The sequence below is a fragment of the Cydia splendana genome, chromosome 17, assembly GCF_910591565.1.
Source record: "Cydia splendana chromosome 17, ilCydSple1.2, whole genome shotgun sequence".
NCBI lineage: Eukaryota > Metazoa > Arthropoda > Insecta > Lepidoptera > Tortricidae > Cydia > Cydia splendana.
Genome location: NC_085976.1, coordinates 16,944,148 through 16,965,100, shown reverse-complemented (window position 1 = coordinate 16,965,100; position 20,953 = coordinate 16,944,148). Strand labels below are relative to the sequence as shown.

At 37.5% G+C, this 20,953-nt stretch overlaps 1 protein-coding gene across 15 annotated transcripts in view; it reads left to right on the top strand.

Moving 5' to 3' along the window:
- The first annotated feature begins 6,806 nt into the window (after nucleotides 1-6,806).
- The window catches only part of LOC134798906 (tropomyosin-2), a 54,732-nt gene continuing 40,585 nt past the window's right edge, over nucleotides 6,807-20,953 (top strand). For 11 of the 15 annotated variants that reach the window (XM_063771322.1, XM_063771327.1, XM_063771318.1 and 8 more), the window contains exons 1-3: nucleotides 6,807-6,955; nucleotides 19,591-19,741; nucleotides 20,370-20,495. In XM_063771322.1, the coding sequence (XP_063627392.1) occupies nucleotides 19,628-19,741; nucleotides 20,370-20,495 (240 nt within the window). In that variant the 5' untranslated portion in view covers nucleotides 6,807-6,955; nucleotides 19,591-19,627. Of the gene's footprint in view, nucleotides 6,956-19,590; nucleotides 19,742-19,997; nucleotides 20,028-20,099; nucleotides 20,204-20,369; nucleotides 20,496-20,953 lie in introns of those variants that run through there. The other 4 variants (XM_063771321.1, XM_063771317.1, XM_063771301.1 and 1 more) reach the window with 2 other exon arrangements.

Genomic DNA, 20,953 nt, shown 5'->3' with positions numbered 1-20,953 from the left:
GTTTATTCATGTCCCAACGTATTAAATTCAGCGCCATCTATTAGTTTACCAGGGTACTCAATAGTGGTAGCACATATTTGAAAAAAGTTTGCCCCTCCTTCCTAAGTAGCGCCATACGATTCAGGGGCAAACTTAAGTCAATCGAGTGTTGTGGCTACCCCCCCCCCCCCCCTTTTAGGGGTTGAATTTTTATAGCCTATATATAACCTGGCCGGGGACTTTCCCGACAGATTAGTAAAGTTTTCATCAAAATCCGTTCAGCCGTTTTCACGTGATGCGCGTTCAAATAAACAGACAAACAGATAAACAGACAAAAATTCTAAAAACTGTTGGAACGTGTTCTGTTATCGATTCTAAGTATCCCCAGCCAACTTTTTTTCGAATATCTTCCATGTACAGACTTTCGACCCTCTTCAGCTTTATTATATGTATAGATACGAAGGTGTAACCCAGTGATGGACAAACATTCTTCACGGCGCGCCAGAAAGTTTACGCAATTTGACAAGTGCAGCAAAAATGCATTTTTATTATTTCGCAGGCCATATATACTACCTAATTATTTCGAAGGACCGGCGGCGGCGGCGGGCCGGATCAAATCCTTTCGCGGGCAGCAGCTGGCCCGCGGGCAGTAGTTTGCCCACTACTGGTGTAACCTGTTAGCCTATAAGGCATGTATCAACAGTCTGAAAGTGTGTGTTATCAACGAGCATCAAAGCAGCGACAGCATTGTATATGTCATTTTAGTTGAGATTAGAAAATGTAACCAACTTTAAGGCATCCACCACTAATTACGGGACATAACACTCTTTATCGCCATCAACTACCTCCCTCATGCAGACCACTGGCTGTGGCAACGCGACTCTAAATCTCTCTCCATTTAGAGTTAAAGAGAGAAATTCTTTTGTATGTTACGTATCGTTTTCCTCTTCCTATTGTATGGGACGCAATCAACTGATGATGAATGATGTGTCCGTACGCGACCGATGACGACACGCTGTTATAACATGCAAGACTATTCTAAAGCCCCCAGTGGTCAACGATGGTCCATGATAAAGCCGTCACCATTGTATATGGTACACCTCACAGGTACAGGGGGCAATGATTGACAATGGCGAACGACTGGCCATCATGGTTGTCTATCGTGGTGCGCAATCGTAGTCGATTTTTTTGACACTACAAAGGAATAGTGGCGTAGTGTCTGTGGTGTTCACACAGTCGCCCGTGGCAGCAGTGGCTTGGCATGGCCCATCGTTAGCCACTGTGTACTGGAATTGGACCTACCTACAAAAAAATTGGGATAATAATAAATGTGCACCACTGTGTACAATGTCGGCCATTAGCCTATACAGTCATCGCAGTCGATGTAGGCTGTAGACTACCTCCTCAAAACACCTTTTCTTAGGTCGCTGCAACTACTTATCATCTGCAAAGACGCTGTGGCCAATGATGATGGTGTAGGTACCACAAAAAAGGAAACAGTAGATGTAGGTACGTATGTTTCCTAATTAATTTAGAATAAATATTTAATTATTATACTTATATCTTTAAATTTAAATATTTACACTTCCGAATGTCGGGTGATTCCAAAATTACCCTACATCCAATCATAATTAGAGTCTATTTTAGGAGTTACCCGAAAACAACTTCCATAACTTAAGTATATAAGAATGCGTTTACTGGCCGCGTACCGTACTTAATAAAAATAACTAATTCTAAGTCAAATCCGCCATGAAGCACGTCACACACCGCGAAACCTTTTGTTATGATCAGCTGTCGGGTGATTCAGTTTTCCTCTAATTGGCAAGCCGTGAATAGCGCTGTGGCCGCTTATCAAATGTGTCGAAAGCCAAGGTGGTACGAATTCTTCTGAATTGGGTCAACGCAGCGGGTTGGGAGGAATTCAGAATACTTATTAATTATTTTTCTTGTAACTATACTTTACTAAACACAGAATTATTTATGGAAAACCTTAAGAGCCAACAGGAGTGGTCATTCCTCCATACAAACGTAGTCCTCGTTTTCCTCCGTGGTTTTTGAAGCTAGAGCAATGATTTTTTCAACACAGATTAATATTGTCAATATCTGTGTCGGACCGTTTTGCTTTTTTTGATATTTTTGTTTTTTAAGGCGCTAGAGCCCTTCAAAAACGGCCAAAATGGCCTAATAGACTATGCCGCAATGAGAGGCGTGGTATTCAAAACTGATATCAATTAGCCAAAAAAGCAAAACGGTCCGACACAGATAATTTCATAATCATTTAGATTTCCAAATTTGGTTACGATTGGTTAAGTTTTGGGGGAGGAAAAAGAGGACTACGAAACCTCGATTTTTGTAATTTTTACGCAGGATTTTTCGCCTCAGCTGCAGTTGTCCCTATCGCACTAATTTTAGGGGCGGAGTCAAGTTTCTAAATACGTACACAGCCAGAAAAGTGATGGGCAATAGTCGACATTTAATGTCGATAATCTAGTGATGTAAGAAGTTATCGATAAACCGTCTTGTGTGAAAAATATCTAGATCCTAAGATACAAGGGGTTTTGGGTTGAGAGTAGGGAACACATTTTTGTAGTTATGATATACAATCTATTATGAACTTTTTGATTCTAATATTTCAAATTAGAAATCAAAATCAAAAATATTTTATTGCATGGTTAAAATGGGTTAACAAAATTTTTAGGTACCTACAGGCACGCTTCGTAATTGTCGAGCAATTTAGGGTCCTAGCTGAATTGGTTGTTCCATACTTACTCGTGCTCTATGGAATGTCCAATTTAGCTAGAACCCTAAATGGCTCAACAATCACGGAGCGTGACAGTACTAATGATTCATGTTCTGTATATCCTGCCCTACAATGGCGTTAATATTTGGTTGTCATGTCTATACTTCGTTTTTAAGCATTATTGAAAAAAAAAATAGTAAATACTAATATTAACCACTAAGTACATAACTATTACAAAAAAAGCTAAATAATTATACGATTGCATGCTTAAAAAAGACACGTCACCTTCACTCTAATGCTAACCAAACGAAGAATAAGAACTAACAGCGATAAGACCGCCTGTTGCTACCTTTATCTACATTGTAAATCGGTTTTAGGGTTCCGTACCCAAAGGGTAAAACACGGGACCCTATTACTAAGATTCCGCTGTCCGTCCGTCCGTCTGTCACCAGGCTGTATCTCACGAACCGTGATAGCTAGACAGTTGAAATTTTCACAGATGATTTATTTCTGTTGCCGCTATAACAACAAATACTAAAAACAGGATAAAATAAAATTTTTAGTGGGGCCTCCCATACAACAAACGTGATTTTTGACCGAAGTTAAGCAACGTCGGGCGGGGTCAGTACTTGGATGGGTGACCGTTTTTATAAATAATGGTACGGAACCCTTCGTGTGCGAGTCCGACTTGCACTTCGCCGGTTTTTTTTTAATTTGTTTTTATGTTTGTGGTGTAATAAAGAATATTTTAGAGTCAGACCAAGAAAAGTCTACAGCAATTTTGATAGCACACGCAGTGCAAGTGTTATTTATATGTCATAATTTCATAGAAGCGACGTTTGAAATAATACTTGCACTGCGTGTTCTATCAAAATCGCTATAGATTTTTCTTGGCCTAACTCTACTTTAAATTACAAAGTAAGGCCTAAATTATAAAATAAGGCCCATCAATGTTTTTTTTTGTGTTTATTAAACTTGATATTTTGTCTATAGTATTAGCGGACATGGCCTCAAAATTTAAACCCGCTTAAGAATCGGGCCTTATTTCGTGCATTATATACAATACTACCCATTTTTGTGTAGTCATTATTTATACTATAGAAGCATTGTTTGAGTAGCCAATTATTTAAACAGTATTTTTTTAAAGGGCAACGGTGGCAATATTTTAAGGTCTGGATAATAAGATACAGATCTTAATAAGGATATCAATGTAAGTGAATGTTACCATGACTACCAAACAAACAAATGTGATAGAATTTGCCAGCTGGCATTGTAACATTCAGACAGTTACCTATGTACCTAATCTGAAATATGAATAAATTAGTAATATTTTAAACAGGAAAGTAAACCGAATTTTGGCCTTTTGCTGGACACAATCACAATAGTAATTTGTTTTACAAGAGGGCAAAGTTTATCGCCACCGGTTGATGCATTTGCAGCACCAATGGTAGAAAATGCAAGCTCATCATCAACTGCATAATCGACGTTTGATATGACTATTGAATCCGAGCTTTTTGATCATGAATCATGATAAAACAAAATTTTAGAAGGTCGCAGAATAGTGGATTTAAAATATTTATTTTCTGTGATCTCAAATATCAGGCACGATCATACAAATTGTACATTTGCTGATCTTGCCTTTGTCATTGAAAGACGTAAGGGTTTACACAGAGAATATATATTAAAGTGTAATATGTGCAAAAAAAAGGAAACGATACACTCTGAAGACCCAAAAAGAAAATGTTAGTAAATACTGCTCCTCCCCATGGTTACTTGGTTCCTTATTCAACCTACCTGAAATTAAACGAGTAGGTTAGTAAATTATATCATTTTACATTATAAAGTTAAATGTTTAGGTATCTCAATCACTTACTCACTGGTGGACATGGACGCAAAATTTTTGCCCATCTACTTATACTATCTTATAAAAAATGAAATTTTAAAAGTTAGCACGCTTAAAGTTCGTTTTTTTTGCATTAAGGTAACAGATTCTGACATGTCTTATTAAAAATTACCATTGAAAAATAAGTCATAGCAAATATGTTAGAATTATAAATCATATTAATCATATTAATGAGCAAGAGCACCCTAAACCGGCGAGCGTGTATGAGGAATGTTATGAATGTGAAGGAAGCGAAACTGGTATGTCAGGATCGTAGCAAGTGGAAATCCGTGGTCTCTGCCTACCCCTCCGGGAAATAGGCGTGATTGTATGTATGTATGTATGTATGTATTAATCATATACTTTTTTATATTCTTTTGCTTTCATAAGTAATATAAACTAATTTTTGAAAGCGTTTTTCAATAATTATTAATAAAAAGACACGTCATGATTGTTTACCTTCTTTCTAATGCTAAAAAATAACGAACTATAATAACCGGGCCTTATTTGATACAGAACCTTGATTTGATAGGTACATCGGATATTCTGGGCCCCTGAGTTTGTTACGTAAAGGACAAAATGGTGACATGTGGTTAGAGCTGATACTGTTAAACTAGTGGTTCTGTGCGCTAAGTATAAAAAATAAGCTTCAGCGAACTCATTAAGCCTAGAAAAAACCCTACACCCTACTGCCACTTAAGTCAGTCTTGAGTCTTTGAATCAATTTCCGTAGTAGTACTACTACTACTAAGGTACTAGGAGGTAATAAGGCCTATAGTAGGTATAATAAGGCCTACCTGAAAAATAATGTTCTTACAACAGTGTAACCGTGTTAGTTATTTGAGTAACATATATGTAAAGTGATACAATTAAAAGCTAACAGCAAACCAGTACATAAATTATATCTTATGTACTTCTTATGAATTACACTCTTATAAAGGTTTCGGCTAATTACGCTTAATTACTTGAATAAAGGTAGATGAATTGCGTGCGGTCCAATAGGTAACCACAACTCACGGAGTCCAAAACAATAAGCTGATCAGCAAAGTCAAGTAAACAAAGCCAAGTCACAGTAGTAGAAAGATTAACGAGTTCCGTAAACGTAAGCCGGGTCAAAAAATTCAATCGCAACACAGTAAGTAATAAGTGAACGCCTCGTGGCAGTAACGCACGAAAAATAACATTGCAAATTGTCGGCAATGAGGCGCGCGCGGGTGCAAGCGTACGCATCTGTGTGCGTGCATTACACACACAAATACAGTCTCTCACGCCCCGTCAGAGCGACGGGTATATTCAGCTTGAAATCTCAAAATTGACTTTTAGCTCAGCTCCCGTTTCGTCTGAGGCTAAAGGCCGTATTATACTAACGGAAAATGTTTATTAAAATGGAAAATAATTCGCAATATCATTAACGCTAAAAATTTTATCTGAAATTAGGTGCATGTGTGCAACTTGTGACTCTAGATTGAAACCTAGGAGTATCAATATCTAAACCTATATCTTTGAAATTTTGTTATACAGGTTGAATATTTTGTAAAGTAGCTATAGATGGTCAAGCAAATCTTGTCAGTAGAAAAAGGCGCGAAATTCAAATTTTCTATGAGACGATATCCCTTCGCCCCTACATTTTTCAAATTTGCCGCCTTTTTCTACTGACAAGATCTGCTTGACCAAGATAGCTGCAAGATTGATGATCTTTAGGAGCCCATTTTTTTTAATTTATGACAGTTGGAATATAAAATTTAAAAAAAGACATATGTCAGCAAAAAATATAGGTACCTATACTTGGTCAAGCAGATCTTGTCAGTAGAAAAAGGCGCGAAATTCAAATTTTCTATGAGACGATATCCCTTCGCGCCTACATTTTTCAAATTTGCCGCCTTTTTCTACTGACAAGATCTGCTTGACCAAGTATATGTCATCATTTTTTTTACATTTCTTCCAAACGAATTCCTAAAAGATAAATGCTTAGGAGAAACTTTGGTTTGGATAGTAGAAATTTCAACAAACCATACCACGGCTGTATTTATCTGTAGGGAAACAATAGTTTTTTTTGTTAACGTAACAAACGTAGGTACGAAGGAATTATTGCCATTGCATTTGAAAGCACCGGCTTTTTAATTTTCTTTAAAACTCAAATTTCAGAGACAATGGGATTACAATTTCTATCATTGTAGTGATCAAGAGAAAGCTTTCTTTCCAATTGCCAATTTAATCGCAATTCGGAAGGCTTTTCTTCACACTTATTCTCGGAGCGGGGAAGATGGCCATCTCCTTACGCGGCCGTAAGGCGACACCAGCAACCGCGCGCCGCCAGTTCGCCAGTCGCACCACAGCTCGCGTCGACTCGACATGTAAGTAACCGTGCCATAGTGTCCGTGAAAAAAAAGTGTTTTTTTTTTTAATTTACGTGTTGGTGGTAAGTAGGTAGTGCAGTGATTCAGGATATTATAGGATTATAAAAATTGGTTTTGATTTTTGGATGATCAATTTGTGATTAAAATCCAAAAAAATGATGCGATATTATTGCCGGTGTCGATTTTATTATTGCTCTAATTGCTTGACATTTAATGTATATTTATCTCATTAATGTAGGTATTTATTATCTATCTATGTATAATTATTTATGTACTTGTAGCATTAAGTAAATAGTTAAAACTCGTGAACTTATAACAGGTATTTCAATAATTAGTCCGGGAAAGCGGCCAGAAATTTTGTAATCGCTCGTTCTATTTTTGAATACCGCGGTGCTTGGTTACATTTCGGGCGGCCAATAGAAAATGTCTATGCCGAAGTTTTGCCGCGCTTTTGGCAGCCGGCCAGAACGTCGGCCAATGGCAAGCGAGCGAGGAGCGGGGGCGATAGACGCATGCGCGGAGCGGTAGATAAACTTTTTTTCAGCCGAGTTAATTTTAGATGCCAGTAAATCAGGATATCGAGGGGAAATCTTATGAAAGAAATGTTCAGGATACTTTTAAAATTTTAATTGAATGCAGCTACAGGAAAAATATGTATCTATCTAGGTGTAGGTATATATATTAAACGTTTAATTTGTTAGAAAAACTTGTGTTTGCCGAATGAGTAAACAAAACTTAGACACGTTATATATTCGGTATTATAATTTAAATTAAAGTTTAATACCTACACTAGGTACTGTATGATCGAATAAATCTATTCTACATTTTAGATAATTGTTACTAGGTATGTTGAAAGGTTAAAATGTTTTATGATCTTCGATGACGACCGATATCGATCGATATGCATCGTACTTTTTTATACCTACGTATATATATACCTACAACGTATTTTTTTTACAACCAACCTAAAGACTTTGACATTAATACATTCTGCCTTGACATAATACTCGGCACTCAACAGGTACGATCACCTTCCCAATTTGGGCAACACATTTCATTAAGTTGTAATAAGTCGCGATAAAATCAATGCCCGTTATGGATAACCGTAATGTTGTATTATATTCCACTACGTCAATGCCAGTAAACAAGCATAAGAAATAAAAATAGTTAAACGTATTAACGTATAATTAAATTAAAATACATCCCGACGTTTTGACCTCTTTACTTCACAGCATTCGTGTCGTGGCAACCTGGGGGTTCCCATCCAATATTATAGGTATACAATATACATATTCCCAGGCAAGACAAGCGAATAAAACAAAAAACTTTGTTATGTTTCTTTTTAAAAATAAAATAATGTTTCCTATAAGTAAAACGAGATAAGGTTTTAAAGTCCCATTATTTTTTCCAGCGTGTATATAATCCGTTTAATAGTTATTTGTTTTACAAGGGGGCAAAGTTGTTGTTTAACCGCTCGTGCTAATATTGATACCCGAGCAAGCGAAAGATTCCAAAATTGAACCACGAGCGTAGCGAGTGGTTCGAAAATGGAATCTTGAGCGTTGCGAGTGTTTCAAAGCACGAGGGTTAAACAAAATTTGCCCCCGAGTGAAACACAACATTTTTCACCACACCAATCCGAAGCAAATATTAAATGTAAAATATCAAACAAAATCAAACCAAATCAAATCCAAATGAATGTTTTTAAATATTTATCATCCAAAATCATCATTTAAAAGTCAATTCTACCAGCAAACATAAGAAAACAACTCAACATTTGCATTTGATTACTTTGCCTCACATGTGAATAAAATGCAACTTTGCTATCAGTTTTTGAAGTGCAAAGTAAGCCTTTCCGAGCTGGTGTGGTGAAAATACTTTTATTTCATTAATAACTATCGCGGTAACCGAAGACAACATTAAGCATAAGGAAATTTAGGGATTGTCACATGTACGTTGGCTTTAAAAAAATTAACGTACCTGTACCTACTCACTTTTAATTTTATTTTAATTCTAAGTTAGAGAATAAAGAGGCGACAAACGGGCTGTCGACTATCGGATTTAGATAGTCAAACTCTGGGACCTTTACATTATAAGTACCTACTCCTTTTTGATGGACTCGAGTGTGTAGTCTCTCGAAAAAACTTAATTATATTATAATTATTTCAACATTAAAACACTTGAAATACCGGAAAATATCCTTGAGGACCGAAGCTAAAGTGAATCGAGATTGCAATCGTGACGCTTTCCTTATTATTAAATTTTTATTACATTATTTTCATTACTTTAAAAAAAAAATTAATAAAACTACAATGTAATAACTAAGGTGCTGGAAGTAATAAGTGAAGATAAAAGGTGCGGCCTGCAATAACCTAATGATTACGCGATTTATTAGCAGATTTAATTTTAATAATCCATTTGACATAGCAACTTCATTAATTATGTGAAAGGTTATCAAACTTATCAAATATTGTAAAGCGAACCAAAAAGAAAGCATCAAAGTCCCTACCAGAAAGTCCACTACTTAATAAAATAATTCATGGCCCGTGTCGAATTCATCTTCCAAAGTGAAATTAAATTATCATTTACCAATAACGCATTTGGATTGGACGCACCATAGACCTTGAATCTTGCAATAGCAATCCTTAGCTCTAACCAATCAATCTCAGTAATTAGGGCGGAATTTCTAATCGACCATAACTAAACACAAATAGATAATTGTTAGCTGACAAGTAGCCATTAACTAGGTACTTTTTGGACGGTAGCCAATTGGTGCAGCGTCTTGCGTCAGCAATCGTCAGCGTGAAACAATGACAACACTAAAAAAATTTGCACATAATGCATAATAATTTAATTTATTAAATTGAATTAATAATATAAGTATTATGTATGTATTACCGGTCATTGAAGACGTTTAATGTCAAATTGTTTGATGCTAGACGTAAATAATCTTAATTTACCATTGTTTAACTAGAATAATTGCCCGCCATCTGGTTTCATCCTGTATATATGTTCAAATATGTTAGGTATGATGATTGTTGGGTTAGTTTTTAGACATATAATATAGGTACACTATAATTTTACTTTCATGCCAAAAGTTTGCGAAATTTTCTTTTGTTCTTTTGTAAGTTTAAAAAACAATTAAAATATGAAATAAACTGGAATCTTTGGATTAAGAAATGACGGATGGTACTCACTACTCAAGCACTCATTCTTTTTAATTAATATTATGAACGAGCTAAACATTTATGGCGTTATTCAATTTATGGCCTGAGTCAGCTATGAATCGTTTGTCATTTTAACTTATGTATTTGTAGGAAAGGGATAAAACATAATTTAACTAAATCAGGCCCGTAAAGTTTTATGTATGAATAAGGGGGTTAAAAGAGACTACGATATCTACATAAATATCACAGGGAGTAGTACATTTTCTAAGAAAATTATGTAGCAATCCTAATAATAGAATCATTATCAACAATCTTGTGACTATAACGATAAACATTAAATGTATGCAGATAAACAGGCATAATGCACGGATGGAATGCAGAAGATGCAATCGTCACGGCATACGGACGTGCTTTTACTGTACACGGATTATAATATTTCTTAAACGCGATGGCTATACGATTATAGTGGTTCTCAATCTTTCATCCACTTAGATTTCCAAGATTTTGTAAGCAGGGGCATACAACAAACGATCATCCTTGCAGTCTTGCAAGAACAGAAGAAAGGTCTGCTATATTGATCTGTCATCTCCCATCAAACCGGTTCAAAGAGTTAATATATGATTCGAAGCAAGAGTTCCAAGAGAAATAAGGTTCAGAGATTGTTAGCCCAAGCACCCATTAATCGTTGGTTACTGGTTTTTATTTTTTATTTTATTAGCCTATTAATAGAGTGTCCCACTGCTAGGCAAAGGCCTCCCCTACTTGCCGCCATTTGGTCCTATCCAATGCACACACCCGCCACTCTTTACAAAATGTATCAAGGTCGTCCCGCCATGTCCGTTTTGGTCTGCCCCTGCCCCGAGATCCATCTTTTGGGACCCAGTCTGTGGCTAGTTTGGTCCAGCGCTCCGAAGTTTTATCAAAATATATTTCTTTATATCGCGAGCATCAGCTAAGTGGGTATGTGAGCTACCTGAATTATTGTAGGTATTTCCCCTGGAGGGCCTAATAATTTCTTACCTGTAGGTGCTTTACATTGTAATTGTAGCAACCGTTTGAGGATCACTGCGGAAACCGGTCCGGCGTTAAAGGCGTGTGATTTAAGGCTTATGACATTCCTTCTCTGTTGTTACTGATGACGTGCTCACTTTAACTACTTAGGTATATTTATATGTGCTTCTAGTCTTCATCCGCAATTTCATATGGAAGTCATTCAATACTTACAACCCCATTTTCATCCCCTTAACGGTTGAATTTCAAAAAACCTTTTTTTAAATATCTTTGAATTTACAACGTTCATGTAATAAATAACAAAGCTTAAATTATATCATTGTAAAGACTTGCGATTACTGGAACTTCCAAAAAATAATTAAGGATATATTATAATCAGATAATTTATACGGCGAACTCTTACCATCAGGCGGGCCGTATGCTTGTTTACCTTTGTCACCGATGTGTTTAATTTTTTTTAAATCTGGTTTAAATATTTGCTCGTATTCCATTTACACCCTGTATACGTAGGTGTAACGGTAAATATTTTCCGTTTCAAAAGCAATCGTATTCTGTAAATGTAGGTAATATTCGAAGTGCAGTGACCTAAATGTCATTGTTTTAATATAATATGACAATGCCAGTTAACTAATCCAATTTGTTTAAAAGATCTGCCATGTTAAATATTTTTGCAAATATTGGACAGGTGGTGTAAGTGACGTAATTTCGAAAAATACAAGGCCAAAACAACTGTGGTACGAGCGAGGAGTCAACGCGGCGGGTGTGAATTTTGGAAATGTACTACTACATACCTTACGTTACATGCCTACTTTAAAAGTGCAGCGCATGACTTGGGCTCGCTACCGTCCATTGTTTTTATGTAGCTTTAATTAGAATGGTTTACACTATATGGCATTACAAGTACCAAAGTTAACCAAAAGCAATAAAAATTAATAAACCTAAAGTACAGTTCACATAACATTATATGCGTCGCCTACAGGTGGAATACCACCCTAAGTAAGGTCATTGCGGCCAATTCCGTGTGCCGGAAATTCCGTACACGAGCGTTTCTTTTAACAATAGTAGTAAGAAACTAGAGCCCATCTGGTTTTGACTACTGAAACTGAAAGCAATATCTGCCTTGTCAATGAAGTTGAGAATAATATGAATCATTGATGAAACATTTGTTATTGGATGGTGTGAAGAAATCAGTTGCCTCCGAGCGAACTGGGACCATCCTGTTTTCTTTTAGTATGTAAGTTGACTCACGGTTCAAATCGCTTTCTTATGAATCATCTCCTTTGACTGCATATAATATATATGCGGAAAAATTTAATTGTTCGGGTATTTTATGTGCACTTAATGCCAGAGGACTGAAAAAAAAATCATTTATTCAGATGAATAATTATACAGATTTTTTTCTTCTGCCAAACTGGAGGGCAGTTTGTTGGCAGAGGGAACTCCCTTAAAACATAGATGGGAAGACTTAGCTAATTGCCTCATCATCATCATCATTTAATTTTTTTATCTGGTTAATTTGCTGCAAAATATCTTACGGTCATTAACCTTAACAAAATCCAAAATTATATTAAAGATAACCCAAAATCGTCACCTTATAACTCAATTTAAAAAAAAGTTAATATTAACTCTATGATTAACAACAACAATAATGGATTCGAGTCATGCCCCAAGAAGACAATTTAAAAAATATCGGCACCGTTTAAAAACAATGCATTGTGGTTAGCAATCACCGTGGCGTTACCGTTCCAGTGCTATAAATGAATTAGATGCCAATTCCAGGTTTAACATTCACAAATCATTTATACCGATAGAATTCATGGCTAGTATAACTTGATCCCAATGTTTATAACGTTTCCGAGGGTAAAGTTTTCTTTGCTCAAGTGTGTGTGTAAAAGTATCCAAGTGCAACATCTTCAAAAATCCTTACAAAATATTCGAAATAAAACGAAGGTTTAGGTATCTCAAAAGCGCCCCAAAGGACAGTTTCATATCCATAGAGCTCAAATTAAGGTTTCATAACAATGCGTAAGTTTAAATATAGAAATCAGCAAGTAATTGATGACTATCGTTTGACACAAACTTAATGAGAATTTTTTTTTTGTAATTACTTAAGAGATAAATCAACAGTTAATACAATTTCTCTAATCCGATTTTATGCTTGTATGTGGATAAAACCGCGGATATTCATTTTTTGTTTTTATTAGTTTTCACCCCTCTTCTCCCTACTAAATTGATGTGTTGCTGGAGAGGGCCTACCGCGAACATCGTAAATTAAAATTTTGTACCTGCAACTGGTGGTCAAAAGGTAAAAGATCAACTCCTACACTGGTTTTGTAGGCGTTTAGCTCGGTAGCTTGTCAATAGGCTACCTAGGTGTTTAACCTCTGCCCAGTGGCGGATTTGCAGTCTTTGCCGCCCTAGGCCCCAGGCCTTGTAGCCGCCCCTTTCTCAGCATCAGCACCCATATTGACTACATTTAGGTCAGGCGACGAAAGGTTATAGAGGGAAATGCTTGGGACACATTTTTAAATATGATCAGTAATAAACTGTTAACATATTTCGGGTTCCTTTCCTCGTGAACACCGTGAAAATATTATTGAAGGAAATTTAATGTAAAATTACAGTTTTTCAAGAGCGGATATCTCGAAAACTATACAAGCCCCCCTCCAGACTATGTGCGTGAATCGCATTGCATTCGCGAACATATCGCGACGTTGATGTATGACTCCACACTCGCAAACTTCACGGTGATTTCGCAGTTTAGTTCGCGCCAAGATGGCTGAAAAGCATCATCTGATCGAGTTTGACTGTCATTTATCTACGGCATGAAGTATGAACTTGCTGTAGCTATTTTTCCATTTAATTTTCTTGTAAAACCATAAAATATAGCCGCTATAAGTATATAATATACCTAATTAAGAAATTAATATTTATAGCTGGTCAAGCAAATCTTGTCAGTAAAAAAGGCGCTAAATTTAAATTTTCTATGGGACGATATCCCTTCGCGCCTACATTTTTCAAATTTGCCGCCTTTTTCTACTGACAAGATCTGCTTAACCAAGTATATCTTGCAACTGATGAGCCAAAATAGTGTGTAATGTGGAGTCTTGTAAGTTCGCGCTTCGCGCCTCCTTTGACGTTGTCTGAAAAACTTACAAAAAAACCGGTTCAGTGCGAGTCGGACTCGCGTTCTAAGGGATCCGTACATTAAGTCCGACTCACGCTTGACTGCACATTTCTAATAGGTTTTCCTGTCGTCTATAGGTAAAGAACTATTTTGTGTATATTTTTCAAAATTTAGACCCAGTAGTTTCGTCATGAAATTTTTTGCCTATTATAACTATTTATCCTAAAATTAAAAAAAAATATATATTTGAGATTCTTACAATGAGCTCTTTGATTTGATATGTAAGTTTGAAAAACTTAATTTATTAATTTTCTCCTGCCCCAAAAATGGCATCCTTATTTAAAATTCATTTATTTACGTTACACGTCCATCTTCGGGTCACAAACTTACATATGTGTGCCAAATTTCAACTTAATTGGTCCAGTAGTTTCAGAGAAAATAGGCTGTGACAGACGGACAGCCACACGCACGAGTGATCCTATAAGGGTTCCGTTTTTTCCTTTTGAGGTACGGAACCCTAAAAACGGGGAACAAGGCGCGAAGGCTCGCGCGAAGAAATCTTCGAAATCGACGCCACACTCGCGTTCGCGGCTTCGCGCCGCGATTCGCACACAAGTGTGGAGGGCCCTCAAGATATCGAAAAACTTGTAGCTTGTAGCAAATTTAACCAGCTTTGATCATGTCGTTAGAACGCATAGTTTCCGAGATATAAGCGAAAAACCGAAAAATGTGACCTTCAAACCCCTCTCTTCCCCCGGCTCAAGGGCTACGGCCAGGGACTTTTGATATGTTCACTTCCTAGATAGTCCAAATAAAGTTAGGTACGAAGACAAACATTTTGTTCCAAGCATTTCCCTCTATAGGTACCTTTTTTTGAGAATTCGTTGCTTGGCCTAATTATGAGTTATGTTTTGTTATCATCAGCGAATTTTTTTATACATTTTGCCGCCCCTAATATCTCGCCGCCCTAGGCCCGGGCCTACTGTGCCTTATGGGAAATCCGCCACTGCCTCTGCCGACAATCGTTGGAAAAACTTAATCGTTTGTTAAGTTCGTTCTCATAGTTCGTATTGGATTCTAAGTATTCTTACGGTGGAATTTTAATTGCGTGGATTCTTTAATGAGGTTTGATTAAGAATTTGCAAAAACATTCGAGCGTTGTTGTTACATCTGACAATTTGCAAATCAAAAATGGTTGGTTCTAAAGATTAGAATTAAAGTTAAGAATTCAACTTAACTTATTGTTATTTTAGGTTCCCCTATAAACTCAATAAAAAAAATACCTACATAAATAGGCAAAGAAAACAGCATGTATGCCCTTCTTATCATATTACATGTAAAGTGTAAAATGTAGGTATGTTATTGTTAACATGTTACGTAAAAAATAAATATCTTTTTCTAAATTAATTTGTATCTGTTGGAAATTGGATAAAGCCAGTAATTCGGAAATTTAATTCTGAAAATATAAGGATCAACGGTGTAATTGTGTAAGAGATAAATTAACAGTTAATACAATTTCTCTAATCCGATTTTATCCTTGTGTGTGGATAAAACCGGATATTCATTTTTTATTTTTATCAGTGTTCACCCTGAATAAATGAACATTTATTTATTTTAAATTTTTAAAGTAACCCATTTCATTTTACGACCCGTTCTTTACCGCTACCATACACCATACTCCTTACTTTCGAGCTCTCAGTTAAGAAATGTAAAATGATTTTAAAATGGCGGGTTATTTTTAGCTTGGGTGCATTGATCTTGAAACTTGACCGAGCCGTTGCAAACCATAACTCACGCTTGTTCGGTTGAGTAGGGTCAGCGGTCGCTGGTGATGGTGAGCCTTGGACAGATTTGGAGGCCCAGCCATACAAATGTAAAATCCAAAATTTGACTATAGGTTCAAATCTTGTCAGTAGAAAAAGGCGCGAAATTCTAATTTTCTATGAGACGATATCCCTTCGCGACTGGTTAGATCATTTTCCCAAAATCATAATTTACCTGTAGCATAATTTCTATTCGCATTTTTTCCTATTCTTAATTTACACCAGACGCATTAATTCCTAACATGATATTTCCATTCGCATATTTTCCCATTAGACAATTTAGCCACTCACAAATATTTCTTACGGCGTTTATTATCGATTTTTTTGCATTCTTTTTATTTCTTAGGCGATAATATTACCATGTGGTCTCACCGCACTGTTTCTGTTAAAAAAACATTTAGTTCCCAACTTAGCTAGACGGAGCCCCGAAATTCGGGTGAGAAAAAATGCGAATGGAAAATTTGCTACGCGGAATTAACGATTTTGGGGAAAAGATCTAAACATCCTACATTTTTAGGGTTCCGTACCCAAAGGGTAAAACGGGACCCTATTAACTAAGACTCCGCTGTCCGTCTGTCACCAGGCTGTATCTCACGAACCGTGATAGCTAGACAATTGAAATTTTCACAGATGATGTATTTCTGTTGCCGCTATAACAACAAATACTAAAAAGTACGGAATCCTTGGTGGGCGAGTCCGACTCGCACTTGTCCGTTTTTTCAAATTTGCCGCCTTTTTCTACTGACAAGATCTGCTTGACCAAATATATTTTTATTTTTTTAATTTTGTTTACATTATTTAAGTATTAATACTTATATTTTATTTTTTTGTTACATCTTTCTTCGTGTATTATGTGTATCTCTCTGTAAATGTTTTATTGACGTTGTACAATAAAGAGAATATTAACTTTTTATATGATGTAGGTATGTCGTGGTCAATAATCAGGCCAAGGATGCCAACCTCGGCTGTGTCACATAGGTCAAAAATGCAAAAAGATTAAAAATTCGGTCAGGGGGCCGATTTTTGAATTTCGATCGCTCGATTTCGTCACACGAAAATCGGCAGCAAACGACGAAATGCTAATTTTTGAAATTCGTGCGATCGATATTTGGAATCTATTGGTATTGACCACTCGATTTCAATTCTATTAGTAGAATTTAAATGCCTAGTAGTGGAGATATCATTTAATGAAATACACGAAATCGAGTGGTCGAAATTCAAAAATCGGCCCCCAGGATCCTTATTATAGTTATCATACAAATAAACAACTTCAGAAATTATTTTTAAAAGCAGTGTAAATAATGTCAAGATATACAGTTTCATTTTTATTTCTTTTAAAACAAAAGAATACTAGTGTCCGACCGAAGGTTCGGTTTCGGTTTCGGTTTCGGCCAGTTTCGGCCAAAAAATCATGTTTCGGCTGTAGTTTCGGTTTCGGCCAAAAAACGGCCGAACCTTTCGGCCGGGCCGAAACTTACGAAATGGTACTTCGTACTATGAAACTAAACTATGTGACAAAGACCAAAAGTTGGGGAATAAGTAGGACAACAATATTAATATGTACCTACATATACTGATTCATGTATAGGTACAGTAATTAACTGGTTTATTATCAAAACACAATTCCACTAATGAGGGCGCCACTAGACGCAGTCTTAAGAGACTGTTAATACCTATAACGCGCACACTGTCTAATTGTATCGGAGTAAATGAGATAGCACTGTCGCATGTTACTGGGCCTGGGCAAAGGAATAATAAGAAAACTCATCATCTTCCTCGTGTAATCCCGGAATTTTTGCCACGGCTCATGGGAGCCTGGGGTCCAATTGACAACTAATCCCAAAAATTGGCGTAGGCACTAGTTTTTACGAAAGCGACTGCCATCAGACTGACCTTCGAACCCAGAGAGTAAACTAGGACTTAACGGGACTAGTCCGGCTTCCTCACGATGTTTTTCCTTCACCGAAAAGCAAATAGTAAATATCAAATGATATTTCGTATACCTATAAGTTCCGAAAAACTCATTGGATTCGAGCCGGGGTTTGTACCTGCGACCTTCGGATTGAAAGTCGCACGCTCTTACTGCTAGGCCACCAGCGCTCAAGGAAATATCTCGCTTTTTAATACAATGGACATTGGTTGGAGTTTGTGCTCAACTACTTATCCTGAAGCCTGAAGCACGGCTTTGACTTCGCATGAAAGTTCGCCTCACTGAGGCACTTCGGACTTTTAGGCCCAGGTGAAGATCGGTACCCGGCCTTGCGATATTTTAACAAAAATTTTCGCGCTCGCTGCGCTCGCGTTTTTGGTTGACCCTGTATATGTATATACATGTTAGCTTGACTGGTGAATTAATAGAGTTAGACTAAGAAAATTCTGTAATGATTTTGATAGCATACGCAGTGCAACTAGTGCAAATGTTATTTATACGTCATAATTTCATAGAAGTTTTGACGTTTAAAATAACACTTGCACTGCGTGTGTTATCAAAATCGTTGCAAAATTACCTTGGTCTAACTCTAGTAATTTTCTTAAAAAACTGCTTAAGTAACATCAATTTCAAGGACACTGGGTGTTGACAGCTCCATAATATGTGTGTAAAAGCGGTTTTATGACATTTTTTAAACGATTTTAACAAGTCTACAAAAGGTTCGGTTTCGGTTTCGGTTTCGGCCGAAACTAGAGCCAAAGCCGAACATTCGGTTTCGGTTTCGGCAAAAAAACATGTTTCGGTCGGACACTAAAGAATACGATAATAGATAAGCACACCGAGACAAAGTCGGTAAGTAGTCAATGCGTTAATAGTTTACACTGCCTTGAGTGCATTGCATTCCTTTTCGAACATTCCGTCGGATTACCGTTTTAAAGATTAGGGACAATAGGGACCAGTTTTAACAACAATGAGATGTCGATTTAACTAATACCTACTTCTTGGCTGCACTACCTTACTTAGCTACCGTAGTGATACCGATTGATTTATATTTTTCTGAAACAACATTTCTTATTACTTTGATAGATTCTTAATTTTTAGTTTTAGTTATTATAATTATTGTAGTTAGTTTTAGTTTTATATTCCTGTTCTTATTCCAATTGTTTAAATAAATGATTACTTTTTCTTATTACTTAAGTAGATAGTTTTATAAAATTGTCTTCTAAGTTTCAAGTTCCTAGCTCAAAATAAAACTTCTACCACATACAATTCAACTCCCTTTTTAAACCCCTGTAGAAGTTGAATTTTTTTATACACCTATTATTTCTTGTATACTATAGTATATATTGATAACGTAATTGCTATAAATATTGTGTAACGATGTGGTGTGCAAATTTCAACTTTCTAGCTTTTGTAGTTTCGGCTCTGCGTTGATGTCAGTCAGACAAGACACGCACTGTATAAGATAATTAGGTGAAAACTGAAAACATTAGGTAATAACAAGTAATAAGAACATGAGCGTCTTAAAATGATCCTAATAATGTATGTGCTAATTTTTTTTCCCTTGTCCATAGACTTTGACCCAGGGAGTAAACAAAACAAACCGCCACCATGGACGCGATCAAGAAGAAGATGCAGGCGATGAAGCTGGAGAAGGACAACGCGCTGGACCGCGCGCTCATGTGCGAGCAGCAGGCCAAAGACGCCAACCTTCGCGCCGAGAAGGTAAGGCTTGTTGGAGAAGATGTAGGCGATGGATAGAGAAGGACAACGCGCTGGACCGCGCGCTCATGTGCGAGCAGCAGGCCAAGGACGCCAACCTTCGCGCTGAGAAGGTAAGCCTCGTTGGAGAAGGACAACGCGCTGGACCGCGCGCTCATGTGCGAGCAGCAGGCCAAGGACGCCAATCTTCGCGCTGAGAAGGTAAGCCTCGTTGGAGAAGGACAACGCGCTGGACCGCGCGCTCATGTGCGAGCAGCAGGCCAAGGATGCCAACCTTCGCGCTGAGAAGGTAAGCCTCGTTGGAGAAGGACAACGCGCTGGACCGCGCGCTCATGTGCGAGCAGCAGGCCAAGGATGCCAACCTTCGCGCTGAGAAGGTAAGGCTCGTTCGAAAAGGACAACGCGCTGGACCGCGCGCTCATGTGCGAGCAGCAGGCCAAGGACGCCAACCTTGACGCTGAGTAGGTACGTCCACTTCAGTATCTACGTAGAGGGGGTTTAGGTCCAATCTTTGTGAAGGGAAGTACTTCCACATCAGACTTAGGGTATTACGTAGTAGCTCTAAACAAAGTGGTCCTTCGAACCGGATGTTTAAAATGTCAATCTCTTTCTAATAAAACTCTCCCCACAGGCCGAGGAGGAGGCTCGCCAGCTCCAGAAGAAGATCCAGGCGATCGAGAACGACCTGGACCAGACCCAGGAGTCCCTCATGCAGGTCAACGGCAAGCTCGAGGAGAAAGAGAAGGCTCTGCAGAACGTGAGTACATTGTGTACAATATGACCAGGCCCCGGTAGCAGTGGGGAGACACTCCTGACTTTCGGTAAACTCGGCTCCGTTCGGCTCAGCATTGATCCGAGCAATTATTAGGGTTGGCACCACTTGACGTCCTTTTGCGTGCACGACCACAGATAAGATAATCACTTGAATTTTGACAACCCTAAATCGCCGAAAGGGATAGTGCCATATATTAGAAAGGGATAGCAATGATAGTATGATTCGACTCTGAATCGCTGTCAAACTTCGGTTTTGTAGGAAGTGTCCTTTCTGTACGGTAGTACTATTATGTATTCTGTGCCCGTAGACAACATGCCAATCGCTAACGCTACGTAGCGAACGAAACGCAACGTCACTGTCACATTAATATGGAAGAGTGATAGAGAGACACAAAGTGATTCGATGGCGAAGCGCAAGCGATCGTCACCTTGGCTAGGCCA